This window comes from Capra hircus, chromosome 26 (assembly GCF_001704415.2).
Source record: "Capra hircus breed San Clemente chromosome 26, ASM170441v1, whole genome shotgun sequence".
Classification (NCBI taxonomy): Eukaryota; Metazoa; Chordata; class Mammalia; order Artiodactyla; family Bovidae; genus Capra; species Capra hircus.
The window spans coordinates 16,872,928-16,887,804 of record NC_030833.1 but is presented as its reverse complement, the minus strand read 5'-3'; the positions used below and the strand labels follow the sequence as shown (position 1 = coordinate 16,887,804).

The 14,877-nt window shown below is 43.8% G+C and overlaps 1 protein-coding gene across 8 annotated transcripts in view; it reads right to left on the bottom strand.

Annotated features, from left to right (window-relative positions):
• Positions 1-14,877, bottom strand: part of ABLIM1 (actin binding LIM protein 1) — a 334,182-nt gene that overhangs the window by 191,411 nt on the left and 127,894 nt on the right. The window contains exon 1 of one of the 8 annotated variants that reach the window (XM_018041204.1): positions 843-1,111. The exons of the other annotated variants lie outside the window; for them this stretch is intronic. Coding sequence (XP_017896693.1) covers positions 843-858 — 16 coding nt within the window. The 5' untranslated portion in view covers positions 859-1,111. Of the gene's footprint in view, positions 1-842; positions 1,112-14,877 lie in introns of those variants that run through there. 8 annotated transcript variants of the gene reach the window in all.

The following is a 14,877-nucleotide window of genomic DNA, read 5'->3' as shown; positions in this document are numbered from 1 at the left end:
AGGGGAAATGAAAGTGAACCAGGCAAGGGCAAGGAGATTTCATTTTTCAGTCTCTAATCTCCTGTGACACTGCATTTTCTTAACATAAGACATATTTATTTATTACTTGGATAACTAAGATCAAACATTGTTGTGCTCTTTTACATTTCCCAGACAAATGAATAAGTTAAATAACAATTCAATTCTGAAAAGTTTAACTTCCATTTCGGACCACGCCCAGAGCATAAATACACCTGTGCAAAGCGTGACCATCCTCTCCCTTTTCACATTCTTAAGACACGATTCGCCGCCCTTGACATGTAACCCATCTTTTAAGGTGTTTGGAGGAGTGATTAGGGATGCCGCTGAAATGACAGGTTATTAGAGAGGCACACCTGGAACCTTAAAGACAGACCACTTGGAACTTTGAGCTAAGCTTGGGCAGGTCCCAACACAGCCTAGACCTGGTAGAAGGGCCCTTTCATTACACATCTTCATTAATTTATTGATTAGGGTAGGGGTGAGCGAGGAAGAGTGAAGGCTAGGATGAAGGCAGGAAGGCAAGTCTCAAACACAACCAAACATTCCAAATGCAATAGCAATCAAAAGAGACACACGCCCTGGGAGCTCGGCTGTGCAAACACTCCAGAAATAGGAATGCTCTTGGGACGCGCCATGGCTAAATGAAAGGTTCTTAATGAAGTAAGTCTCTGCTCTACGCAAACCGGACTTCACAATACAGAGTCTCACACCCAGAACATGTCTGCCTGGCTTTCCATTGATCGTCCCCCATCAGGTGGCCCAGCCCTGCAGCACCAGTGCAACTTCTGCAGCCATGCACAGGGATCGATATTAATAATTACCTTTCTCCTTCACCATGGTAACCGATGCCTTTGGCGAGCAGCGCGGGAGGAAACAGGAACAAAGTCTAGGAGTGGGAGCGCCGCTGGGCAGACAGATCGGCTGCTGCAGAGGCTGCGAGAAAGCGCCCGGCCATCCACTCGCCGAGTCCGGGCTTCTTTCTAAAATCCCGCCCCCATCTCGAGGGCCGAGCTCGGGTGCCGCCCCAGCGATCGCCGCCAAGTGGTGGCCGCGCCCTGCTCGGGGACGCTGCCCTTCGGCCGGCGCAGCCACTCGCTACAGCTGCTGCTGTAACAAATGCAAAATTCCAGTGTCCTAAGCTCTGGTCACTGACACCACGTAGCATTCCTCTCGCCGGCAGAACCGGCATCAAAACGATCCCCGAGCACCGGGCCGCTCCCGGGGTCTGATAAATGATTGCCAGGAGGGGGTGGGTGGGCCGGCGAGGGGCAGCCAGGGACTGTTCCAGTAAGTCAAACTAGTGATCGGTAGCTTATTAGTTTCCTATAACTGCTGCTCTCTCAGATTCAGCTTCTCTCAGACCAACTGAATCAATAAAATTAGCCTCGGTAGAAAAATAATGCAAATGACAACTTTCAGTTCATTTCCTGCAACTTTTAAGGTCCTGGAGGCTCAGCGATAATGAAAAATGAATAATGATGTTTGACTTCCCTCATCCCTCTTTACCTGAAACAGGGCGGGGGCGGGTGGAGGGTGGTGAGAGAAGAGGGGAACAGACTGGGACAATGAGAGGGAGCCTGGGAAGAGGCTTTTTTCAGGCTTCAGTCCCTCATCCAGGATCAAAGTAAAAATCTGACTTATCCTGTTAGGTAGGGTTCTGACTTTCCCCTTCTCCCCAATTCTTTAGCATTTTCTAGACAAGCCCCCTTGGTTCCCTACATGTCAGGGAGGAGCCCTCCCAGGCCACAAAGCAAAGGGAAAACAGTCACATCCACATCCCTCACCAGGCTAACCCTGATCCTGGCTTTCAATTTCTGACCCGCAGAAACACAGGTCTGTCTGCAGGGAGCAGGTGACTTCCAGTGGGTGGAGTCACCAAGCCGCCTACCCACCCCTTTCCAGCACCTGTCTCCCAAACCCAGATCGTTCACAGGCTCCCCACGGTGTGGGAGAGAGGTGATGAGCAAGCGACACAAAGGCAGATGCTGCTGCTCTGGGAGAACAGCAGATGGACCACGCATCTTTCAGAACCAGAACAGGCCAGGATTAGACTGTTTTACTGCAAATATTGTACCGTGTTGGGTCTAAGAGAGCCGCGGTAACAGAAAAGAATGAAGTCAGGCAACCTGCCTCATCGTTGCCTCCGAGCTTGTTTAGAGCTGAGATGACACCGGGCGGGGCTGGTTTTCTGCGGGCTTACAGTGGCAGAGCTCAAGCGGCTGACATTCCTACATCTGTGATTCAGGGCTTTACTATTTAAAGCCTGGGCATCTCCGCCTATAAGAAAGGGCGAAGGCCCCTCCAACCCCTGGGTCGTCTTTCCTATGACACAAACTTCTCCCACAGCCCTCCCTGCCCCCATTGCAGCCCCACAGGGTCATGTTTTTCCTAAGTCAGCGGCCAGCTGGAGAGTAAGCGCTGAAGAGCCTTTAAGCGGCTTCTCTAACCTCCATTCATAAAGAAGAGTCTAGCATGAGAGCAGCGCGACTCAGGGCTGGGCAGGGCTCAGGAGCAGGAAGAGAAGCTCTTTCAACCCCCCCAAATGTTCACGGCCAGCATCGCACAGTCTCCTTCCCCCACCCCTAACCCCCCCCAGAACCCTCGAGGAGATGCTGACAAGCAAAATGAAACTCAGCAAGCTAGAATTAGTTTGGCGCTGTGAGCCTCGCAGGTGAACTTATTTTATTATATTTTGGCTGCATAAATAGATTAGCACCTCACTGAGGTGCTTCTCCCCAAAGCTTTCATGTTTTCGGTGCAAAGCTAAGGGAACAGAACTCTCTATTTATCTCCCTCTCTTCCTAATGGAATGCGACAGTAAAAACACCGTTAGATTTCTGGTCCAAACCAAATCATCATATAAATATTCCAGGTACTATGAATGCAGTGAGTTCAATTTCTCTTTTATTCAGGTGACCGTTTTTAATCCCAAGATTTTAGTTTATTAACCAAAGTGATCCCTTATTGCGGCTCTGAGCCTACCTGTATACCTTTGTGGATAACTGCTCAGAAAGCCCAGCTGAGGAAGACTCTCCAGGAGCTCTGGGGACCAAGCCAGCAGAGTAACAGCTGGTGCCTATTCATTTTCAGAGAAGCCTTTTCCAAAGGAAAATACTACACAGTGGTTCAGAGAGATTTCTGCCCCCCTCCCTTCTTGTGTTTTCCATGGAAAGAATTTTCCTGTACCACAATCAAAGTGAATGAGTCACCAGCATTTAGTTGCTAAATAACAGTCGTATAGCTAAGGTCCCCCCCCCCCCCCCCCCCAACATTCAGACACTGCTACTTTGGGATAAGAGCCTCCATGCTATACTTTTAAGATAACCAAAGAGGATATTACTACAGTTATTTTGGAATGTGGCAGAGTAAAACCAAATTGTTTTTGTCTCCTTGCCTCAGGGCCAAATAGTTAAGAGCTTTGAGAACAGAAGCAAAGCACAGATATTTTGTGCTTTATAGTTAGTTCAAACTACAAGAAGTGCAGCAAAATAAATGAAAAAAGTTAAAACCTGTACAGCTCATAAGACGACAGGACTTTTTATTATCATTTCTAGAGAAGATTTCCAAAGAACTTATCTCAATCTCATTCCACTCAGATGAGATAAGACTTCATAATATAGACACCAACGCGTGGGTTTATCTGTTGTTGTATTCTCTCAGACTGACTTACTGCTGCCTTGTCATTCACTCACAAAATGAAGGCAGGGTTGTTCGCAAGTGGCCAAAGGACAGAAACCATTTTGTTGGAGGGAAAAGCTTTGTGAGCATACAGGCACTCTTGGCAAAAATTCAAGAGCACGTCGCTTCCACAGTGCCGGCCTGCATGCTGTTGCTTCCATTGTGTCTGCCTCTTTGCAACGCTATGGACTGTAGCCCACCAGGCTCTTCTGTTGTAGGGACTCTCCAGGCAAGAATGCTGGAGCAGGTTGCCATTTCCTCCTCCAGGGGATCTTTCCAACCCAGGGATCGAACCCACATCTCTTAACGTCTCCTGTATGGACAGGAGGTTTCTTAACCACTGGCACCACCTGGGAAGCCCATGCCAATTAAGAGGGAAATGTGAAGATGAGAAAAGAAGCAACTGGATGGAGTCCACGCCCTCACTGTTCTCTTCCCTACGGAGTCATGGGTTTCCTGTGGCTTATGCATCCACAAGACAGGAATTTCCAGACCCCTCCATTGTGGTCCCCAGGAGCCCAGGCTTCCAGATACCCCCTCAAAAGCTTTGGCAAAAGAGTGCTCAAAATTCTTTTTAGCAGCATCTGGCTGAAAGAAAACTTGAGAATGAGTTTGTTATTTGCTTTCTACTTAATGTTTACATCTACCAATCTCACTGCAGACATTTATGGGGCATCGATGGTACACCAGGTCCAGGGCTGGCTGTACCACAGCAGGAAAATCACTCCTCAGGAGTTGCTTACCATCAGGTGAAGCAGATGCTCATGCACAAGGACTCAACATGATTAGGAAGGTGCTATGACAGAAGCCGGTACACAGGACGCAGGGCAGTGCTGAGCCCAGTCTGGGGGGAGTCAGCAGAGGCTTCTAGGAGGAATGAAGGGGCAAGACAGGGCTGCCAAATGAACAAAGCAGGGAAGATCATTCCAAGTGGAGTCAACAGGGCAAGAAGGTATCAAGATTAGTGTTCACAAGGATTAGGGAGAGCCTCAAGCTAAGGCCTCAGTGGCAGGTCATGGAAGGTTCAGAAGGCCACGGTAAGGAATTTGAGCCTTTGAAGGGATGTGATGAGAGCCTCAGACCTGAGCTACCTATTTCTTTACAGATTAGGTTCAGAAGACTGTGGGTACATTTCAAAGTCTGCCATGATGTGTGTCCAATCATACTGCCTCCTTCCTACAAATTGGATTGTGTTGGTGTGGCATGTTCAGTGTTTACCAGATTGTGCCCATTTGTGCCTATGTTTATTCATTTTTTTAAGAAAGAGTCGACTCATTGGAAAAGACTTTGATGTTGAGAAAGATTGAGGGCAGGAAGAGAAGGGGGCAACAGAGGATGAGATGGTTGGGTGGCAACACCAATTCCATGGACATGAGTTTGAGCAAACTCCAGGGGATATGAAGAACAGGGAAGCCTAGCATGCTGCAATCAGGGGGTCACAAAGAGTTGGACACAATTTAACTACCCAACAACAACAAATATTTCCCCCCAAAATAGAATAAAATGACAGTCACACAAATAGATTTTGAGTGGCGCAAACAATTTGGGATTGACTTATCCTCCAGTAATAATGGCTTGATGTCCACAATGAGGCTGTGAGTGTTTGTTTCATACTTTTCCAGACTCCTGAGAGCACAGTCTGCAGACCTCCAGGGAGAAAAACACCAGGGGTGCTTTAAATGCATATACCTGCTCCCATCCAAGGTCTGAAGATTCAGATTTTCTGGTTAAGACTTGAGCTGCACCACCAGCTCCTTAAGTAATGAAGGACCACTGACTGGCTTAGCACACTGGCCTGTATCACTGAAAGTGACTGAACATGTAATTCACAAACATAGCTATAGCCCACGCTGCCCCATCTTAAAAACAACACCCATCTTCTCAGTGGGCTGAAATAATAACTGTCATGACATTCGCTGTAATCTTCATGAAAATTTATTGGTAGTGACCATTCCAAAGTTTCCTACAGTCTGACACAAATTCCTAAATGTCTGGTCCCTCTTGATCCTGCTCTTAGGTCTTCAATGGAGAATTCTTAGGATTTTTTCCAGGTGAATCTCACAGAATCAGTGCCCAGCAAAGTTCTTTTCCATGAGTTCTTCAAGTAGAATAATTTACATTTGTATACAAAACTTCTCTGTGGTCTTTCTCAGAAGTCAATTCTGAGTTTGGATCTAAGCAACAGATTGCAGCTTAAGAAAAATCACTAATGCATGTTAGTCACTCAGTTGTGTCCGACTCTTTGCAACCCCATGGACTGTAGCCTACCAGGCGGGATTCTCCAAGCAAGAATACTGGAGTGGATTGCCATTTCCTTCTCCAGGAGATCTTCCCAATCCAGGATCGAACCCAGGTCTCCTGCATTGCAGGCAGATTTTTTAGCATCTGATCCACCAGGGAAGCGTATTTAAAACTTTCCATAAATAATCCACTATAGATATTAACTGCAGCGGGAATGTAAAAATCAGTCACTTTCCTACAAGTATACCGGAAATGATTACTGGAATTCAAAGGATCTTTTGAGAGTACAGAGAGTTTCATGGATTTTAGCCTAATTTCAGGCACATGAGAAGCTCACAAGAAGTACAGAAATAGCCCTGAAGTACTTGGGAAAAAGCCTCTTTTTTCCCCAAACAATTTACTAGTGAGTTGGCCAAAAAGTTTGTTTGGGCTTTCCATACCTACTTCTGGAAAAACCAAAATAAACTTCTTGGCCCATCCAATATTATTAGCTTTTTCTTTTTCCCTAATATGTTCCAGGTAGAAATACAGTACTGGGAAAGAAAAATGGTTATTTACTATCATCTGAAGCTGGGATGCATTTCCTAGCAACACCCTCTTCTTTCTGGTACTTCATGTCACCAGTGCGGCTTCCCAGGTGGCACAATGGTAAAGAGCCCACCTGCCAACGCAGGGGATGTAGCTTTGACCCCTGGGTCTCAAAGATCCACTGGAGTAGGAAATGGCAACCCACTCTAGTATTCTTGCCTGGAAAATTCCATGGATAGAGGAGTCTGGCAGACTATAGTCCCTGGGGTTACAAATACTGGGACATGACTGAGAGACTGAGCATTGCACACGTATGACATTTGTGTGAGCATTTGCACACGCGTGTCATTAGTGCTCCAAATATGATGACACTGCAGTGAAGCATTTATGTGTCTATTTTTGCAAAAGGTGGGCTCTCTGAGGGACGAGATCGCATGTGAATATCTGAATTCATATAGTGATAGTCACAAAGTAGGCATACGACATTTGATAAATTCTAAGGCACAAATGTCACTGACTTACCACGGCAGGTCAAAATGCTGGCTAAGTGTTCATTTTCATATCAAAAAGACTGATTTTGAAATCTCATTCAAGTAAATTAAAAGTAAATTCAGTCTCATACATAAATCAATTTAGTGGCTGCTTGAAACTAATTGCCAAGATGCAAACCAGTGATTCACTTTGGGAGAAACAAGTTGAAAGGAACTTAACCAGGTAGCATTTTATGAAATCTCCTTCATAACTACTCCTAAATACCACCTTTTCCCCTCTTTCAACACATTTATTATTGGGGTTAAATTATAGTAATTCCCAAACTCAACCCCCAAGAAACTGTTACCTATGCCAAGCTTACTTCATACTAATTTTCTTTTCTTCCTTTTTTTACAACTTCATTTTTTTATTGGTGTATAATTGCTTTACAATGTTGTGTTAGTTTCTGCTGTACAACAATGTGAGTCAGCTGTAAGTTAATTACCACTTTTGTTGTCATTTACAGGGAGCTTATTATGTGTCAGCCACCATTCTGGTCTCTTTACAGTCATTTATCACCTCATTTAATCCTCCTAACAACTGGATAAAATAATATTTTCTTTACACTTGAGGAAACAGGTTTGTCAGACTCCAAAGCCATGGGCTCTCCCTTTGTTTTGTTGGGTCTTCGTTTCCACAGGTCACGAAAGAGTCACCCTTTCCCTATGCCCAGCTACACACACACACACACACACAAACACACACAAACACACACATTTTTTTAGTCAAGATGCACTCAATGTCTATCAACTTCTTTGGCATTTCTAGAAGAAAATGATGTTGCATTTTGCCTCTATAAAATGATCTTCTTTCCTGATATTTATCCTTCATTGGCTTTTGGACTTCTTATGATAGGGTCTGCATGTGGATGGCATCATCTTGGCCTGTTGGGCTCATCTTTGGCTGGACAGGGAAAGATGTTGTACTCAGATCCACATTTCAAGTCTTTTAGGATGCAGTTCCATCATCCACCCTCTCTGAACATCCTCAAGGAATAGCATTCCTGCATGCATGCTCAGTTGCTCAGTCATGTCCTATTCTATGTGACCCCATGGACTATAGCCTGCCAGGCTTCTCTGTCCATGGGATTTTCCAAGCAAGAATACTAGGGTGGGTTGCCACCTAGCATGCCCTAGAATGTGCATGTATCCAAAAAGTAAAATAAACACAGTTGAGCTAGTCGAGTGCAAAGTTCCCACACTTCTGGAAAGATTGAAATGCATATGCCTCTACAATCTATGAAATATACATTGTGCAATTTCAGTGATTCCACAAATGAGTTCAGTCCTCTTATATTTGCATTCAAAATGAGCAGGGCATAGCTTAAACACCAAAGGTCAAAATTCATGTCAACAATGTAAAATTTTACTTTATTTAGGACAACATTCAGTTCAGTTCAATTCAGTTCAGTCTCTCAGTTGTGTCTGACTCTTTTCAACCCCATGAATCGCAGCATGCCAGGCCTCCCTGTCCATCACCAACTCCCGGAGTTCACTCAGACTCATGTCCATCGAGTCCATGATATCATCCACCCATCTCATCCTCTTTCGTTCCCTTCTCCTCCTGCCCCCAATCCCTCCCAGCATCAGGGTCTTTTCCAATGAGTCAACTCTTCGCATGAGGTGGCCAAAGTACTGGAGCTTCAGCTTTAGCATCAGTCCTTCCAAAGAAATCCCAGGACTGACCTCCTTCAGAATGAACTGGTTGGATCTCCTTGCAGTCCAAGGGACTCTCAAGGGTCTTCTCCAATACCACAGTTCAAACGCATCAATTCTTCGGCACTCAGCCTTCTTCACAGTCCAACTCTTACATCCATACATGACCACAGGAAAAACCATAGCCTTGACTAGACGGACCTTAGTCGGCAAAGTAATGCCTCTGCTTTTAAATATACTATCTAGGTTGGTCATAACTTTTCTTCCAAGGAGTAAGCGTCTTTTAATTTCATGGCTGCAGTCACCATCTGCAGTGATTTTGGAGCCCAGAAAAATAAAGTCTGACACTGTTTCCACTGTTTCCCCATCTATTTCCCATGAAGTGATGGGACCAGATGCCATGATCTTCATTTTCTGAATGTTGAGCTTTAAGCCAACTTTTTCACTCTCCTCTTTCACTTTCATCAAGAGGCTTTTTAGTTCCTCTTCACTTTCTGCCATAAGCGTGGTGTCATCTGCATATCTGAGGTTATTGAGATTTCTCCCAGCAATCCTGATTCCAGCTTGTGCTTCTTCCAGTCCAGTGTTTCTCATGATGTACTCTGCATAGAAGTTAAATAAGCAGGGTGACAATACACAGCCTTGACGTACTCCTTTTCCTATTTGGAACCAGTCTGTTGTTCCATGTCCAGTTCTAACTGTTGCTTCCTGATCTGCATACAGATTTCTCAAGAGGCAGGTCAGGTGGTCTGGTATTCCCATCTCTTTCAAAATTTTCCACAGTTTATTGTGATCCACATAGTCAAAGGCTTTGGCATAGTCAATAAAGCAGAAATAGATGTTTTTCTGGAACTCTCTTGCTTTTTCCATGATCCAGTGGATGTTGGCAATTTGATCTCTTGTTCCTGTGCCTTTTCTAAAACCAGCTTGAACATCAGGAAGTTCATAGTTCACATATTGCTGAAGCCTGGCTTGGAGAATTTTGAGCATTACTTTACTAGCAGGTGAGATGATAGGTAGAATATAAAACACTTTGACAAGGTGAGAAAGAGTCTGTGGAATAATGGAAAAAAACTTTACGTTGTAGAACTTTTAATGGAAGGGCTTCCCAGATGGCACAATGGTAAAGAATCCACCTACCAATGCAGGAGATGCAAGAGATGCGGGTTCAATCCCTGAGTTGGGAAGATTCCCCTGGAGGAGGAAATGGCAACCCAATCCAGCATTCTTGCCTGGAAAATCCCACAGATAGAGGTGCCTTGGGGCTACCTGCCCTCACCATTCCTCGTCTGTCCCCTCTTTTGAGTGGGCACTGGGCAATATGACTTCATGCCTTGGCCGTGGCTCACTGGATCACAAGTGGACACTGGATGAACCAGGGGGACCCACACCTCAGCTGGCCAAGCACTTGCAAGGTATATCTTATCTTGAGAAAGAGGACCTGGGTCAATTAGGTTTTCACTTCTGAGGATCTAAACTCAGAGTAAGTCCCAGGCAGGAGCCAGTATTGTATTAAAAGATCAAGTAAGACCAAGCAGCAATAAGCTTCCCAGAGACACGCAGATACCAAAATCCTGAGGAGTTAAAGAGGAAGCCAATGGCTAGGGAAGAGACTGGGACTGAAACGACGGTCCTGGGGCAGCCTAGAATCCTATGCTTCCCAAGGCCTGCCTGCTCAGCACTTTCTGGGTTCCTATGAGTCCTCCCTATGTTCTTACACATATGCATTCCCCCTCCTTTTATTTTTTATTGGGACCATTTTTTAAGTCTATTGAATTTTTTCAAAACTGTTTCTGTTTTATGTTTTGGTGTTTGGGCCGCAAGGCATATAGGATCTTAGCTCCCTGATCAGGGATCAAACCTGCACCCCTTGCATTGGAAGGCAAAGTCTTAACCACTGGACCACCAGGGAAGTCCCTGATTCCTCCTTCTTTTGAATATCAGTATCTCCTTGGCATTCACTTCTAAAAGTCAAACCTGGTTCCTGGAAACATCGCAGTGAGTTAACGCCCCTGGAAGCAGCTTTCCTGATGGGAAGATGGTAGACAAATACCCTAGCTTCCTTGTCCCTTGGCTGGGATATCCCTGGGGTTTATCTGCACTGTCTACCAGAGTTCCCAATCAATTAAGCCTTGGCTGCCCACATTGGTAACTAGCTTGATAATTCACCTTTCTCTGGCTTCACTCCCCTGTTATTGCTTCCTGGGATCATCTTTCAAATATATGATTTGTCCTTGAATCCTTGTCTCCAGGTCTGATTGGAGTGGGGAGAGTTTCAACACAAAAGAGAATCTAGGTTATCTATACTTTCATGCGTAAAAAGAAAGAAAAATTAGTCTTGATCCACTGGTTACTTTCTAGTCCTTTGCTTTAGATGGTAGAGACAGATTCTAGAACAATACCCTGAAGAGACCAAATTTGCTTATCAGACAGAATGCATGATTTTTTTCCTCAAGAGAACCAGTGATTAATTAGATCATTTTTTGTACAAACACAATGAATTTATATGCACACACACTGTGCTCAAGTGCGTCTTCCTTTAAATATGTAAACAAGGCTACTTGGATTAATTCTGGTTACAGGGATCAGAACTAAGAACTGCCTCATAAATCAATAGGCCCCTAAGTGCCTTTTAAGCCTGCAGTTATATTTTAGGGGGAAGGATGTGATTTATGAAATTTATCAAGTTCTGTAGGAATGAGTCATTTTCTAATATTATTCTACTGTATTTCCATATATACTTGGGCTTTCATTTTAAAAATTTAAATAGTTTCACATTGCTACCACTACCATTCCACCAAAGACTGTGCTAGTACTATGAGCCATATGCCACATTGGCTGTATTTCTGAAAGCAGTATAGAAGGTAGTTTTATTCCTTTCCTCCCCTCTCACCATCCCCCAGCAAAATAGAAACACTCTGCATATGCATAGGATTTGTTGGGGTTTGGGGAGATTGGAGGGAGGACAGGAAGGGAAATATTTAGAATTTAAATTTCCCTTGGTATTGGATCTGGATCCCGCAATATATTTTCCCCTTCCTGAATAAAACATACTAAGAGTGGTGAGCATTTGCCAACATGCTTCATTGGGCTTCCCTTGTGGCTCAGCTGGTAAAGAATCTGCCTGCAGTGCTGGAGACCAGGGTTCAATCCCCAGGTTGGAAAGATCCCCTAGAGAAAGGAAAGGCTACCCTCTCCAGTAATCTGGCCTGGAGAATTCTATGGACTGTATAGTCCACGGGGTCGCAAAGAGTCGGATACGACTGACTTTCACTTTCATTGACTATTAAATTTACACGTGGAAAAAAGTAAGGAAGCTATAAAAACAGTCATATCATCATACAATTGAAGGCAAAGTGGGCAACATTCAGTGAAGAATGAAAAGAAATTACCACTGATTCACTAATTATGCTAAAAATATTTACTGAACATCTACAATACACAAAACTTCATAAAGCTTCATAAAGTTGACAGTGATATATAAATCAAAGATGCCTAGATTAAGCCCTCATTGAGCTTACATTCTAGTAAGACAAGTAGCACAGGTACTGAAATAACTTTAAAAGGAGGTAGAAAGGGATGGGAATCAGAAATACTGAGAAAATGCTATAAAGTTTTGAAAAATGCTTGCCATTTAGCTAAAAAGATAGAGAAAGTTTCAAGTATTCATAGAACGTGGTCCTCCCAAAATACAGGAGGAGTTACAGAAAGCTGGTTGAGCTCTGCATCTTCTCACCAGTTGCTACGGATAGAAAATGAACTGGACTACTCCTGGTATCCGGATAAAAGAGGAAACCAAGAAATTTGTTGAAAGTACCTACCTGCGTCCTATTTAAACTCTTAAAATAGACCAACTGAACCATGATCTATGCAAGTTCAAGTTCAAGTGAAGTATTACTAAAAAAAAGTAACATCACATAGTATTTCTACCAATGATAATATTGCAGCAATAGGTGACCTCAACAACAGAGAGTTATTTATTAAGTAGCCAGTACCCCTGCAACAGGGCTAGCTACCAAGTGGTTACAGAATTGGAGTGTTGCTTCGAGGACAAGCCTGGCCCAAGGAAAAGGTAACAGATGAAACTATGCAGTTGCATACTAGGGTCATGTGATAGCACTTCGGGGAAAAGAGTGATAGGAAGCAGAACCGGGAACTGTCCTGCACAAAGAGCAAATGCTAACTAGCCTAGAACATTCTAGTGATGTCACAATGACCTGACAGCATGATCTGGGGCGGGCCAGGGAGAAAGGGAGAAAGCTGGTTGCTGGCAGTGGCTCTAACTATTTTAATTTAATAACTATTTCATTTTAATTTTCTTCCCGTCTTTATCCCTGGGGCCTCTTTTGTGTCATGAGAATTCTCCCTTTCCACTGCACCACATGCAAACCTCTGTGTACGGGATTTTTCTGGGCATTGTGAGCATCTCTGACATCCTCTGATTCATTTCGGTTGCTATCTATGGCTACAGAACTTGGATGAGGAAAGATCTTTTAACAGCAACCAAACAAAATTTGGAGGCTATCCTAAGGCACCTGCAGAGGAATAACAAAACCAGCTAACTAATGTCATCGAGTAAAGAGCCTACCTTCCTTTACGTAATGTGTTTGCAGACCTTTGCATTATAGGGATGGGAACTTACCTGGTGGCCCAGTGGCTAAGACTCTGTGCTCTCAATGCAGGGGAACCGGGGTTCTACCCCTGATCAAGAAGCTAGATCCCTCATGCAGCAACTGACAGTTCCTATGACATAACTAAAGATCCTGCATGCCACAATTAAGACCCAGTGCAGCCAAATACATAAGTAAACATTTAAAAAATTGTAGGAATATACAAGGTTTTGAAGATTAAGGTACAGGGTACAAACAGGTATGAATGTAAAAATGAGATTTTTCACTTTAGAGAAAATTGGTTATTTCATATTTGGGGAAAAATTCTGACTTAATTTTAAATTATATTAAGGGCAATTTTAATGCAAAATAGTGTTTTCCCACTGGGGAAAACAGTCTGACAGTTCCTCAAAAAGTTAAACACAGAGTTAACAGGGACTTCCCTGGCGGTCCAGTTGTTAAGACTCTCTGCTCCCAATGCAGGCTGCGTGGGTTTGATCCCTGGTCAGGAAACTAAGATCCTGCATGCCGCATGACATGGCCAAAACAAACAAACAACAACAACAAAAATAGTGATAACATATGACCCAGCAACCCCACTCTTAGGTATTCCAAGAAAATGGAAAACATACGTCTTTTGTCCATACAAAAAGTTGTATACATGTGTTCATACCGGCATTATTCTTAATAGCCTAGAGCAGAAGCAACCCAAATGTCCATCAGCTGATGAATAAATACACTGTGGTATATGCATACAATGGGATACTGCTCATCCATAAAAAAGGAATGAAGTAGTGATACATGCTATAACACCAGTGAACTGTGAAAACATTATGCTAAGTGAAAGCAGCCACATACAAAAGGTCACTTGCTGTGTAATTCCAATTATGAGAAATGTCCAGAATAGGCAAATCCACAGAGACAGAACATAGACCAGGAGTTCCTAAGGGCTGGGGAGTGTTGGTAACAGGGGTGACTGCTAATGGTTACAGGGTCATTTTGAGGGGTGATGAACATGCTCTGGAATTAGATGGTGGTGATGTTTTTAGAAAAGGCAGAGGAACCAGAGATCAAATTGCCAACATCCACCGGATCATCGAAAAAGCAAGAGAGTTCCAGAAAAACATCTACTTCTGCTTTATTGACTATGCCAAAGCCTTTGTGTGGACCACAATAAACTGTGGAAAATTCTGAAAGAGATGGGAATACCAGACCACCTAAACTGCCTCTTGAGAAACCTACATGCAGGTCAGGAAGCAACAGTTAGAACTGGACATGGAACAACAGACTGGTTCCAAATAAGAAAAGGAGTACGTCAAGGCTGTATATTGTCACTCTGCTTATTTAACTTATATGCAGAGTACATCGTGAGAAATGCTGGGCTGGAAGAAGCACAAGCTGGAATCAAGATTGCCGGGAGAAATATCAATAACCTCAGATATGCAGATGATACTATCCTTACGGCAGAAAGTGAAGAGGAACTAAAGAGCCTCTTGATGAAAGTGAAAGAGGAGAGTGAAAAAGTTGGCTTAAAGCTCAACATTCAGAAAACGAAGATCATGGCATGGTCCCATCACTTCATGGCAAATAGATGGGGAAACAGTGGAAGCAGT